This window comes from Periophthalmus magnuspinnatus, chromosome 16 (genome assembly GCF_009829125.3).
Source record: "Periophthalmus magnuspinnatus isolate fPerMag1 chromosome 16, fPerMag1.2.pri, whole genome shotgun sequence".
Taxonomy (NCBI): Eukaryota; Metazoa; Chordata; class Actinopteri; order Gobiiformes; family Gobiidae; genus Periophthalmus; species Periophthalmus magnuspinnatus.
The window spans coordinates 24,740,122-24,753,434 of NC_047141.1; the positions used below are offsets into that span (position 1 = coordinate 24,740,122).

General features: G+C 37.9%; 1 protein-coding gene across 2 annotated transcripts in view; it reads right to left on the reverse strand.

The window, feature by feature from the left end:
- Window positions 1-13,313, reverse strand: part of LOC117383661 (dynein axonemal heavy chain 11) — a 35,002-nt gene that overhangs the window by 19,143 nt on the left and 2,546 nt on the right. For both annotated transcript variants that reach the window (XM_055227648.1, XM_033980858.2), the window contains exons 10-44: window positions 13,144-13,281; window positions 12,954-13,069; window positions 12,603-12,798; window positions 12,225-12,329; window positions 11,750-12,145; window positions 11,128-11,460; window positions 10,458-10,712; window positions 10,025-10,194; window positions 9,729-9,951; window positions 9,535-9,651; window positions 9,311-9,397; window positions 9,078-9,236; window positions 8,269-8,352; window positions 7,981-8,139; window positions 7,588-7,710; window positions 7,395-7,517; window positions 6,099-6,323; window positions 5,928-6,019; window positions 5,700-5,826; window positions 5,188-5,340; window positions 4,878-5,111; window positions 4,040-4,171; window positions 3,749-3,909; window positions 3,442-3,598; window positions 2,855-3,000; window positions 2,654-2,770; window positions 2,327-2,465; window positions 2,144-2,236; window positions 1,880-2,074; window positions 1,727-1,804; window positions 1,512-1,644; window positions 1,273-1,400; window positions 554-702; window positions 318-468; window positions 117-248 (exon numbers count right to left, since the gene is read on the reverse strand). In XM_055227648.1, the coding sequence (XP_055083623.1) occupies window positions 117-248; window positions 318-468; window positions 554-702; window positions 1,273-1,400; window positions 1,512-1,644; window positions 1,727-1,804; window positions 1,880-2,074; window positions 2,144-2,236; window positions 2,327-2,465; window positions 2,654-2,770; window positions 2,855-3,000; window positions 3,442-3,598; window positions 3,749-3,909; window positions 4,040-4,171; window positions 4,878-5,111; window positions 5,188-5,340; window positions 5,700-5,826; window positions 5,928-6,019; window positions 6,099-6,323; window positions 7,395-7,517; window positions 7,588-7,710; window positions 7,981-8,139; window positions 8,269-8,352; window positions 9,078-9,236; window positions 9,311-9,397; window positions 9,535-9,651; window positions 9,729-9,951; window positions 10,025-10,194; window positions 10,458-10,712; window positions 11,128-11,460; window positions 11,750-12,145; window positions 12,225-12,329; window positions 12,603-12,798; window positions 12,954-13,069; window positions 13,144-13,281 (5,526 nt within the window). The remainder of the gene's footprint in view (window positions 1-116; window positions 249-317; window positions 469-553; window positions 703-1,272; window positions 1,401-1,511; window positions 1,645-1,726; window positions 1,805-1,879; window positions 2,075-2,143; window positions 2,237-2,326; window positions 2,466-2,653; window positions 2,771-2,854; window positions 3,001-3,441; window positions 3,599-3,748; window positions 3,910-4,039; window positions 4,172-4,877; window positions 5,112-5,187; window positions 5,341-5,699; window positions 5,827-5,927; window positions 6,020-6,098; window positions 6,324-7,394; window positions 7,518-7,587; window positions 7,711-7,980; window positions 8,140-8,268; window positions 8,353-9,077; window positions 9,237-9,310; window positions 9,398-9,534; window positions 9,652-9,728; window positions 9,952-10,024; window positions 10,195-10,457; window positions 10,713-11,127; window positions 11,461-11,749; window positions 12,146-12,224; window positions 12,330-12,602; window positions 12,799-12,953; window positions 13,070-13,143; window positions 13,282-13,313) is intronic.

Consider the following 13,313-nt stretch of genomic DNA (forward strand, 5'->3'; position numbering starts at 1 on the left):
ATATATATATGCATTGTTGTCGTAGCAATTAACATTTCAAAATCCTCAAAATGTCACCTATAAACAGGAAGTTGAAAAACACACATTTACAAAAAAAATATTGCAAATAAACATACCTGATCTTGATGTAGCGCACCACCAAAAGCCCAAATGCAAGCAAAAGTAAAATATGTCTCATAAATTTCCCGTGGAGAGTCAGATGGGATGTTTTCGGGAGTTAAAAGGCAGTCAAGTAAACAGCAGAGTGTCTAAAGAAGAAATCAGTGTTTTACAGTAGGTTTATACAGTTACTATAAATATACTGGTGTGTGTAGTACCTGAACCATTGAGCTTTCAGGGATAGGAGTTATGGTCTTAAACTTGTTTCTCATTTGCTCTAGACAACGTGGCACATATTTTTCAAACAGTATGGTGAGATGCGCTCTTTCAGTCTGCCTTTCCCGTTGGTCAATCCAGGTTGCAACGTATCTAAGATCACAACAACTCATTCCCATTAGTTTTGCATGGAATATTATTGGATAAAGAGCAATAAAAGTGTTTTAGTTTGACTCACGGGTTCCAGCCCAAGTCGTGCTGATTGACATAGAGGATTCCTGCTCTGGACACAGTGGCGGGAGTGGCCGATTGGAGGTGACTGATTTCAAATAGCAGTCTCATTGATGAGGTGAGGGGCACACGCTCGTTACTGGCCAAAGTCAGGACCTGAAAGGTAACATTTTACACAATTACAACAACATCCAATTTTCTGTCAGCCTGTTTTCTCAATCTTCTTAGCGTAGAGTGATTTGGTCTATGATTTGGAACAGTTACACACTTCCTGTTTACACATCTGGGACCAGCAAAATGTGAGATGGTTTATGCCGCTCCAGGTGACTGATTGGTCTACAGTTACGAAAAAGATATAATATTGTCTAAGAACATATCCAAATGTTAAAAAAATGAAATTATTCTGTGGTTCTCACTTTACATATATACAGTGTCTAGTGTCATAGTATAACAATTTTACTATCATTTCTAAAAAAAAACAAAAAACAAAATGTTCATCAATTATAAATTTGATTCGGAGATTTAATATAGAACTTTTCAAGATTTTATTTTTGTAAATGAACGCTTGATATGGTTTACATTTTCTCTAATCTAATTTACTGACCTCATTGTACCTGGACCAAATATTGACCGATGATATTCAAGTAAACTCAATAAAAAGCTTTATGCAGCCTCTTGTGTACCCTGTGCTGTACAACAGTGTAAGTGTTAACAGGAGGGAGGGACCTTGTTGTCATCCATTACAGTGTTGAGGGATTCAATCCACATCGGATCAATGTCTCCATCGAGCACAATCCACTTAGGACCCGGGTGGGAGATGTTCGCCTGCTCTCGCATCAGAGATGAGAGCAAACCTGAAACAGCCAATGAACCACAGCAATTCACAAGGCCATACAATTATCATAGTAATAAAGTATAGACTGGCTCCTAAATAAATCTCTTTTATTCAAACAAATCTGTATTACCATCTTTCCACTCTCGTGTAGAAGGATGAATGAAGCCGAACAATTCATCTGTATCCACTGCCTTTGGATTGAGGTCACTCCAGACAGGCTTTTTCTTCAAGTTTGTGTAAGTTTTATGAAGGACTCTTAGTATCTACAAAATAAATACTGTTAAGTTACATGTCTAGTTATAAAATACTGTATACAGAATTTACAGAAAAATCTAAATAATGCACCTGGCTTTTTCCAGTCCCAGCATTTCCAGCAACAAACACTGAATGTCGGATTGCCAGAAGTTCGTGTAACTGCACCACCTGGAAAAAGTGTTTTTTATTTATTTTTTCTTGTTTTAAATAGTTTTAATGAAAGAAAAGTCATTATCATCTAACCTTTAGGACAAATGTCTCTTCAGGCTGAAGGCGAAGTTCCAGGATGCTGCTACGGATGCTTTTTTCAAATTCCAAATCTCTTTCCCTCTCAACATCCAGGCCAGGGAAAAGGTCACCAAGAAGTCCGAGGAAAATTGATACATCTTCTGTCACAATTTTGGGCATGTTGAAATCCCTTAATGCACGCATCAATACCTGAAAAAAGTTTAAAATTTGTGAAAAATATTATATTTTTGAGAAATATCATATGGGTATAAAATTTACCTGCTCCTCTGGTCTTGAGCTGTCTCTTCTTTTCAGTGTTCCTGCCACAACTAAGACAGACTTCACAGCTCGTAAACCCCAGTCATAGTGGTCCTAAAAAACATAGTTTATAACATATATAATAATTTTATCACAGAATTCACATAAACATTAGTACAAACTCAATGGAATGGTTGAGTTTACCTGTTTTGAAAGCAGTTCCTTGCATAGTGAGTACAAAGTTATGAACTTTCTGGCCAAAATCTTTGCACTACGGAAGCCCTCAGTGACCAACATTATCTCACAAATCAGCTCTGTATCAGGTACCACCATAGCACAGGGTCTAAAGGCATTTAAGAAAATAAAACATAACTTCACATACAATTGGTGCATTCATACTTGCACACACCAAATCAAACCAAGAACTACTGCAAATCTGGACTAGACCTGAACTAAAACAGGACTAAATTGGGCAGAAAACAAGGACCCATCCACAACAAAGGACTAAGTAATGATTATCTAATGACATACCTGAATAAAGTCTTGAGGTTCTGGGGCAGCTCTGTTCTTCCTGCATATCCAGGGTTCATCGTGATAAAAATCCCAACTGACTGTTTTAGGGCAATTTCTGTGTCCAAAAACAGAAACCTGCAATGTTGTAGAGTCATAAAGTCATTCACTGCCACTATAATGAATTACAAAACTAAAGCAACACTAAATATGGAGGAATACCTTTTCTTTTTGGAGCGAATTGCATCCTGAATTGTTTTGACCTGAACAGCCACTACTGACAAAACATCCACTGCGATGCGATTGAACTCATCAAAGCAGCCCCATGCTCCAGTCTGAGCCAGGCCTTTGTAGATGTTTCCTATTGACTGGAGGAAAAAGAATGACACTTTATCATAAATCATATGAGGGCATCAAGTTTAATCAAGTGAATCAAGTGCGCAATTTGAATTATGAAGCAGTGCACTATATATCCGGTAATACTTAAATCTTTTGAAGCATTTGAGAACATGCTGTTTGCATAGAACATTACATTGCTTAAAAAAGCACTGGAGGAGGGTCTACCACCTGCTTGTCTCCATAGAGATATTATTGTTAATGTTCTATACAAATAACATGTTTTCAAAGATTCCTGTATTAGATTACCAGTTAAAATTTCATTCATTTCATTCCTGAAATATTAATGTTTTTGGTGTTTAAATGTACTTATACAGGATTTTTTTTTAAATGCAATTGTAATCACAACAGCAATACTAGTGAATTTTTCCAAAACTGTTCATGCCTACTTTATATCTATGTAGTTCTATTACCTTATAATCCATTTGTTCAGAGCAGTTGAAGATGTACACCATGACACCCAATGCTCTGCCTAGATCTTTGGTAGTCTCAGTTTTTCCTGTCCCGGCTGGACCTGCCGGTGCCCCACTCATGGTCAGGTGAAGGGATTGTGTTAGGGTGATGTAGCATCTGAAATGACAAATGATCCATATAAAAACCTCAGAGAAAATACTGTATGTGGTCGTACAAAAGCACTTCACAAATAAAGTTTGTTTGATTGAATAATATACGAAGTTGTCCTTTCCAAATAAAATATAGTAAAAGCAAAGTATTAGTTACCGGTCTGTGAGTGGAGTGACAACAAGACGTGGGGTATTTCCAAGATATTCATAAGAATACTGGAACTGAGCATCACAGATATTAACAAAGCAGTGGCCCAGTTGTTCATTCCAGCAGTGTCTGAGCTGGGAAAGCCAGTGAAAGGCCTGTGAAGAGGTTGCCTAAAGACAAGTTTTAAACATATTAAAATTAAATAAAAACAGAGAGAGAGAGAGATTACAGTTAATATGTGATGTAAAAGTTTAAATCATATTAGTGTAGAGTGAAACTAGGCCACTCAGTTGTACAAACCTTTTGAGCAATCAGGTTAGCAACGACATCTCTTGCGTGGACGTCAATGGTACAAACAGTCATGATCTTCTGTCTATTTCCTGGACTCAACTCTCCCAGGAGCATGGTAATTAGAGAATTGAGCTGAGAAATCTGAAAGAAACAAGTATTCTAAAATAATATGGTGTTTTTATTTTATTTTTGTAACAGCTTGTGCTTGCATTTGTCAACAGTCATGTGAGCTGCCAATTCAATCAGTGCAGTCCACAGACGTGAAAGGTGAAAAAGATTATTCAACAGCAAGGACAAGGACATGCTAACCTCAAAGAGTGCTAATGAAACTGACAAGCCCAATAATATAAGTGTGAGCATGGTACACACACAGCTTGTACAAATAGAGCAGGTCATTGATTTATTACCCAATTATTAACTTAAAACAAAATATGTCAATCACTGCAAGTACACATTTAACAGCTAATTCAATAGAGCAATACTATCTGATTGGACAGCACATTAGCATATTAGCCTGCACCTGTTTCTAGGGTGACCACCTGTTCCTCTTTTGGTTGTCCTGCACAGCCATTTTGGCCCCTGTCTCGTCCCACTTATTAAGAAAATCTCCCTCTTTTTTGATGGCACATGAATGGCATAAAAAGTCACATTTACAAAGATAGCATTTTTTTTTCTTATTCCTATTGCTATTCCAGACTGTGCATTCTGGTTGATAAAAACTAAAAATCATATGGTGTTACTGCAGTGACTTTCTACCTCTGAGGCTAAATTTGCCAAGTCCGTCCCTCAGTGTCCCACCACATTCAACATGTCCCTCTCTTTCTACAATTTAAAGTGCTCAGCCTACCTGTTTCTTGTTGTAGTCCTTTAGAGATGACTCAAATCCCTCCTCCAGGCGTTTGAATACGTGCTCCATGTCGTTGCTCCACCAGATCTGAGAGCCAGTGAGGGCCACCTGTGCCGGGAGCTCAAGGATCCACTGCTCCCGCTGTTTATCCTCATATGTCCCCACAGCCTCGGACAGGTGGGCTCTCACGCTCTCCCTCATAGACTTCTCTAGAGAGCTGAGCCAGACTTCCACCTGATATGAAAAATACACAAATGCTTTAGTGATAGTTTTTGGTTTATTGTAGGTGTGTTATTTTAGGTGATCTTACCGGTCCACAGCAGACACACTCAGTCGGGAAAGGCACATACTCTCTCTCTTTGCTGTACATGCCCAGTGCCAGTTTGGGATTATCCAAATGCTCATTCTTGGCAAACTCCAGATCGGACACATTGTCGAACAGTTTTGAAAGATGAACACATGTCTGCAAAAAATTCACATTAAGTCATAAGTACTTGAAGGTGCAATGTGTAACTTTGCTGGTGGTGGTTCTGACACTTGCTATTTTCCACAGAATGGCATTAAGGTGTTCTTATAGGGAAATAGCAACAAGCATTGTAAAGGGGTCTCCTGTCCACAGATCTGACCTGTCACACACTTAAACAGATCAGGGTAATGTGATACTGTGGGAAATTTGGTACAATCACAATATCTCCATCTGCACCTCCATCTGCATATCCATGGAGACAAAAGCAGGTGATGGGCCCTCCACCAGAAAAGTTACAGTTCTTTAAAGAAAAACATTTCTGCTGACACTGAAATAAAAGGGAAAGTAGCATTTACCTCTTTAGGACGACTGCCCTTTGAGAGGATGTCTAACAAATCTGCAGTGGAAATGAAGTAGAAACGTGGAAACAGAAGTCGTTTGCTCTCTAGATATTCCCCAAGAGCCTTTTCACACAAGGCCAACCTGTTTGTGGAGGAGAAAAATTGCATATTTGAAAAGACTGTAAAATATAATAGCATACTATGATTATGGGTTTCAGTTGAATATTTTTTAAAAGTACCCGCCTTTTTTGTAGGTTCTCCAATTTCTCATACAGACCCGGTTTATTGGTAGCCTCAATGACATTTCTAGTTTTAGCACTATCTTGCATCAATTCCTTTAAAAACAAAATCAAACCTGTTAAATTATTCAAAACATCCAAGTAGCCTATGTGCAAGAAGTTACTAATTAAAAACCTGAAATTCTGTATCTATAATTTCAAATCTGTGTGCATCTTCTGGGAGCTGTTGTCGTAAGTCTTCACAGTCTTTGAAGATGCTCTCAAGGTAAACCCAGATCCTCTGCACCTCCATCCACACCATCAGCACCGAGTCTGCTAAGGTCAGCTGCTTCTGGAGTGTCACCACTTGCACCAGGAAGTGATCTACATGTTTACTCTGAAAAATGTTTTGCAGCTGAACCTAGTAGTGAGAAACAAAACAGATACTTTGAGATAACAAGTGAATATGAAAGATTGTCATGTTTTTTTCTGATAATAATAATAATTTGGTGGCATAGTGTCTGGTAATTTAATTATCAAATTCTTTTTAATCATTTTAGTGAAGAGATGTTGAAAAATGTAATGGAGTACTGTAATAGAGGGATAGCTTTTTAGTACTCTATGTCATCAATACACAAAATTCCATCTATCCATTCCATGCAAAATTATGCACAAGAAAATATTTTTGAGAAAATCAAGATTGTGTAAATTGGCTAACTTATGACACTTGTTTAGGCAAGGCAAGTTTATTTGTATAGCACAATTCATACACAAAGTAATTCAAAGTGCTTTACAGAATAAGAAAGACATTAAAATCACACAAATCAAAACATAAATAATCTCAAATAATCATCATAAAATGACCATTAAAACAGAAGAGTGCAGAATAAAGCACAACTAAACACAATCGTTTTGAGCCTGGATTGTCAAAATAGAGGCCTGTCTCACATCTTCAGGTTTTAACTGCATAAAACTGGTTGCTTGGTAACTTATTACTTCTACATTATCTTACATCTGCTGCCAACGTCCAACCAGGATATAAAATTATTATCTACAGCAAAATGGTCAAACTAGGGAAAACTAGGTATGCATTAGGTTAACTTGCAATATGTGGTAGTCCAACTTTCCATATGCATATGTCCCCTTATTAGGACTTCTCAACCATAAACTAAGAAAAAGAAAAATTCAAATGAGCTCTATACACTAAGATGCACTAAAGAGACAGGGCATCTAATTGGTGGTTGTAACCTCCTATACATCTGGTGTACATGTTAAAGATAGCCACAGTGCAACAAAGCACATAAGCAATAAATCTGATGGCTCAATAGGGACCTCTTCTCCCTCGCCAGAGCAGTTAGACAGTCAGACAGGGCGGTCCTTTTGTGTGCGCTATTCACCACTTCTACCAGACAGTGTTAAGGGCCCCTGCAGTGCACAGACTTTACAACAGAGGCATAAAATATTAATTAAATAACAATAACAAAGACTTTACCTGGTGATCCTCGAGCGTTTCAATCAGCTGTTCGTCGCATTTAAGAAGCAGCACTGAGGTTTGGTAATGGTCGACATAAGAAAGCTCCATTGCTGCCCAGGTTTGAGTTATTTCAGTCACAATCTTAAAAAAATAAAAATAAAAAATTTGAAATAATTAACCATTTTTTTCACCATTCTGCTTAATAACCAACCTTTTCTATGGTCATCTCTTTGACTGCCTTATCCACTATGCTGCGGACTTCATCTTCAAACAAATGGAGCTTCAGAGCCAGGAGGTTCTCAAGTGTGGTGCTATCAGTCACACAAAAGTTCATCTGTGGAAAAGGAAAGTTGTTTTAAAGACAGAAACAGCTACCATAAAAGTGCCATTAGGAGTAGATGTATAAAAATATAACCACTTAGGGTTTTTCAATGTTCATTATCAATCTATTTATTAAAACACCAAATTAAATCAGTGCACATTCCCAGTATTTTGGCGTATGTGGCACAGATGTATCCTGATTTAAGTGCACAAAGATATCAATTGTAACTCCCAATGACAGGTTTCACATCTTGAATTGTATTTCTTTTGTCTTTTTACTCACCTTTGTAATGCTAATGAGCTGTACCCAGTGGCGCTCCCTTATGGCTGGGCTCTGTAACTGACTCACGGCCCGCAGTGACGTGAGCAGATTCTTTACATAGAGGTCTAACCCAGAGTACACGTCCCAAACGCGGGCCTCTTTGTCGAGCCTCCTCATGTCCTGCACAAACAGAAGGTAGGTAAACGTAATTAGTTAGTTTGGGGCATCTGTTACAAGCCGCAGCGGCGCATGACAGAGAGACAGCAGGAGAGATGTAGTGGTGTGATGGAGCACTGTTGGGGACCTCACCTTGGCAAACCTCCTCAAATCTGCATCCATCTGGTCCACGCTTATCTGCCTCCATTTGGTCAGTGTCCATTTCTCCACACTGGTCTGCAGACATATAAAAGTAATGGGCAATGGTGTTTATGAGAAGATTTAGGCTACAGGGTAAAGGGTCAACTGCAACATGACACAAATGATAGTCATTTTAGAATGTTTTTAGCTTTCAAAATTGTACTGAAACCTTTTTGGCTATATTTTATTTGGAAATTATTAGACACGTAAAGGTGAGCAATTTTGTCTAGACTCTATGCAATATCAAAATTGTTGTTTTGAAGGTATGCTAAATTATAACCTCGAGAAGGCCTATAATATCTATTGTAAGAAAACTGTCAAAAACTGTAAAATGAGTTTAAACAGTTGAAAAATAAATAAAAAAGAAAAGGGAACTCTGTTATCTCTCAGACAAGAATGAAGTGGCAATCCTTTATCCTCAACTAAGATATGTGCCAGCTCCACTGAACCCAAATCCACTTAATTTATTGAAGGACAGTTCTCGTGGGTTGTAAAAATATTATTTCATTATTGTTGTTTTCTTTTTTGTCTTTTTTTTATGAGAAGATATACATTCCTGGCCCAAACCAATAGATATGTTTATGAAATATGGCTTAGTGACTTCCAGAAAGCAGAGCTGTACTCAATCACTAGTCCATTAGTATTAGTATTGTGCCATTTTATGCTAGGCCCCTGCTTTAAGGCCCATAGATGCTGGAACCAACACCCAAGACCCCCAGCAATAACAGCATTAGATGAATGAGTGACGTGACAATACACACCTGTACAAATATGACAATGTCCCATAGTTCTTTGAGGACTGTAATTTCCCGACGACACAGTTTGATTTCTCTGTATTCAGGGATAGTGACATCGAACAGGTTTGTGGATTCCTGGAGATCAGCTAAAGCTTTCTCAATCAATCGGATCTCCCTTTCAGACTGAAAATGACATATAGTTTAGTTTTGATTAATCTGGCAAAACAACAGGGTATCAAGGTCTCAGTTACACTTGCCTTCCAAAGATTAGTGTATGGATCCAGTGCGTTGTAACTGAAAGGTGCTGAAGTTTTGAATTTCTCTCTGAATTTTCTTTGCTTTACCTGAAATAGTATAAAGGCAAGGTAGATAGGTTTAATGCCTTACTGTGAAATACTTTTAGCATAGCAATAACATTTCCATGGTACAAGTTCGCTGCAAACCCTCCAATCAGAAAGGTTAAATGAAAGGTTAGTTTCACCTCAAATTCCACACACTGCTTCCTCAAAATCATGACTTCAATATTTTGCAGCGGTGCCACTCCATGCCTCACTTTCAAGGCCAGTTTTTTGGCCTCATTCCATTTTTCAGGCAGATCCTAAATACATGAATATAGCATGAGCATTTTAAAAGGTGTAAATTCATGTAACTAAATAAAATAATGCATTCACCCACCTCTAGTTGTGAGTATACATGTTCTGGTATTTTGACTCCAGATCTTTCCAGAAGGGTCACTGTTTGTCGGAGGGGATCAAACATTTTGTCTGTATTTTTCTGTCGGCCCCTTACAGCTACAAGATGACCCATGACTTTAACCAATCCACCGCTGTCTCCTTTGACCACAGGCACACCTAGTCCTTCCATAGTGGTCTGAATGAACTCCTCTAACTCATTAAGACTAGGAGAAAAAACTGTTTAAACATTTTTTTATAGTTACTGCTGACAATATGTGCACAATTAATCGTGTTTACCTGTTAATGACATATCTCAGAAGGTGCTCTTTGAACAACCAGCTCCACTTCTTGATAAGATTCAGAACAGTGGCCTTGAAGAACTTGATGTCAACTCGAAACCAGCCATCGTACAATTTGAAGTCCTCGTACTTGGACATTTCAGAATGTAGATCTTCATAATAACTGATCTGAAATATAATATTTTTAATTTACAGCAAACTAAGGTGTGAAGAGCCAATAATTGTTTTCAAGTATGAGTACACAAGTATTTGTGTTGTATATCAAATCTGTCTGTATCTGTGGTGTCAGAAAATTACTCTCAGGAGTCAAAGTTCCTCAAAATGCAACTCGAGTGAATGTGACTAAACGTAACGCTCGCTAAGAATTGCAAGATTTCAAAAATACATCACTTTGTTTGGATGTCAGTTTATCATTGGAAAACATTTCTTACCTGTTCCTCAAATTTATCAATAGTTGGTGAGGATTGTGGTAGTAAATCAGCTTTGTAAGCCTCCATCTCCTCCGCTGTGAGTACACGTCCATACAGCAGAAACTGGTTGAGGAATTCAGCCCTGTCTTCCTGCCACAGGTGGGAGTAACAATCAAAGTTCTTCTGGAAATGGATGGCTTTCTTCAGTACGTTTCCCACTCGCTCCATTATCTCCTGTCTGAGGTCGGACAGATCCACCATTTTATCCATCACCTCCTGCAGGAGTAATATCACATCAACAACTGTATTTGAGAAGTTATTTTACAGTTCTGTCTATTTAAGGCCAGAAAAACAAAAAGAAAATGCAATGGTTCACATATTTGGATAAACATTAAACTAATAATCCATCATATTATCCATGACAATTATTATCTGGATTTACTGTTCTATAAATTAGATAAACAGTATTTTAGTCTAATTATTGTATTACTGTGACATTTTTGTTTACAGGAGTGATGGATGTTTTATTGTGCTACTTATTACCTGAAGCTCAAATTTTGCTTACAAAATAGTTTGTTTAGAAAACATTTCAGATTATCATGGTGTAGAGTAAGTAACTTATTGTAGACTCGAGTTTTATTGTTCATCCTAAAATTTCATAAGACAGGCCATACACAGTACTTTTTTGTACCTGGTAGCTTTCATTGTTCAAATGTGCTGCTACCCGGTTGATGTTTCCTGAAATCTTGAATATGTCTCCCACCATCCCCTCCACCAGCTCATACAGGCCATCTCCTGCCTCTCGTTCCAGTGATGGGGAAAAGGTGAGCTCGGACCCTCTGAGCAGAAGCTGGGCCTCAAACAGAGGAGGGTGGTGAGGCCTGGTCTCCATGTTGTCCACAAAAAACTGTAAAGACCGTCGAATGTAGCTGAAGAGCCCCTCTATCACCATCTCATCCACATACTCCAGGTAAAGCTCCCATTCACTGGAGGCAGGATCAGCACTGAAAAAAGCCTGATTCTCCTGGTGAACAATTCAAAGACAATAATAGATTTAAAATGACAAAAAACATGTATTTCTATGTCATACATTTAGTACAAAGGTTTTTACATACTTTTTACCTCTTATATTTTACAAATATTAGCATTATGATTATAACCTTTTCAATGAAAAACTAAATTAAACTATGACATTATATATCGGTTAACAACTTACCTCTCTACAATAAGTCCAAATCACTGAATACTAGAGTAAACAAATAATTGTAATAAATTCAAAATCAGTTGAATAAATCACGTTCAAAGACACCCACCTGAACCAGCTGATGGATGAGCTCTGCTTCCTTTTTCACACTGCTGTTCATTCTTCTCACATGTTCTGCTCGTTCTTCGATGTGTATCAGAGATCCTTTTCTGTTGTCCTTTCTGAAAAACATGGCCTGCTTGCACCACGCCTTCATTATCGTCTGTATAGCCTGACAGTTTTCCTTGGCTTTGCTGACTCTCTGTACAAGATCATGGACCAGATCTTTGGTAGTTCTTATGAAGTCCCAACAGCCCGGATCCTGCCAGGTCAAGTCCAACTCTGCTCTGGCCAGTTCTGTGTCTATAACCTCCATTTTGGCTCTGATGAGAGGAAACTCAACAGCCAAAACTGTATGTTTGAGCTTATTGTAATCCTCTACCAGCAGCTGAAGACTTCTCACATACTGTAAAATGTTCAGACACATTTAATAAAAACATATATTTTTTTAATGGTCAAAATAAATATGTATAACCTTTCTTTACCTTTGTGAACATCTCACGCTTTTCAAAAACTGCCATGGCAGCTGCTGGGATGCTGATATGGCTAAGGGATTGTATGTAGTTCACATCTTTTAAAATTTCAATCAGCTAGAGTGAAAAAAACAAACACAAAAAACCATGGTGATCATACCAACCAGTAACATAAATTTAAAGAATCTCTGTGTGTTAATTGATCTTCTTCCAGTAAAACAATTTATAAGTCAAAGTGATGCTGCACTTGGTTGCTTGCTGTTTTGAACTGTACATCCTTCTAAAACTTGCCACAAAAGATTAATCAGTTTTATATTTGTCATAATGATATAATTAATTCATAGAATTAGCTGTGTTATTAAGCCTGTAATAATATCAATACTTCACTACCTTTGGGCTAAAGTTGACAGCAATAAGTCCAGACAGGAGGTCTCTTGTGAGCAGAGGGTGGTTCAGGTTGGACAGACATGTTTCTTCCAGACCATTGCACCATTCAGAGTGGACTCTCTCCTCGTAGTGGTCCAGGAGACTCAGCATCTCAGTGTATGTCTGGTACTCCCCCATCACATCCACACCAGCAGCAGACCTGAAAACACATATTTAATCTCAACTTAATAAACAGGGGATAAAATAATGGTCATTCATATTTTTGATTGACCAACAACAGTTATTAAAATAAAAGGACTGTAAAACAAAATGTTGACTGAAGATGGTAAAGTAAAAAAGTGTATTCATACTCACATGTCAAACAATAATTGTATTTTTTCCCATGGGTCCTGAAGCCGCTCCCGGAGCATTTTTGCCCACTTGAATGCCCCAGATGTGTGAGCCATATATTTCATTTGACTCCTGTCAGTCTATAAGTGATTGGAAAATGTTCCTTAACATGTACACGGTATTAGTGTAACTAATAGTTTAATTGACAGAATACCTGATTGAACTGTTGCTTCAACAGCACTCTACAAATGTCCAGCTCTTCTCGGAGCAGTTGCTTCAATATAAGGAAGTTGTGACTGAATATTTCTCGAATTAGTTTTCTTTCCATGAAGGGCTCAACAATTGTTAACAGCTGAAAGACAATATGTTTGGTGTTGTAATAAG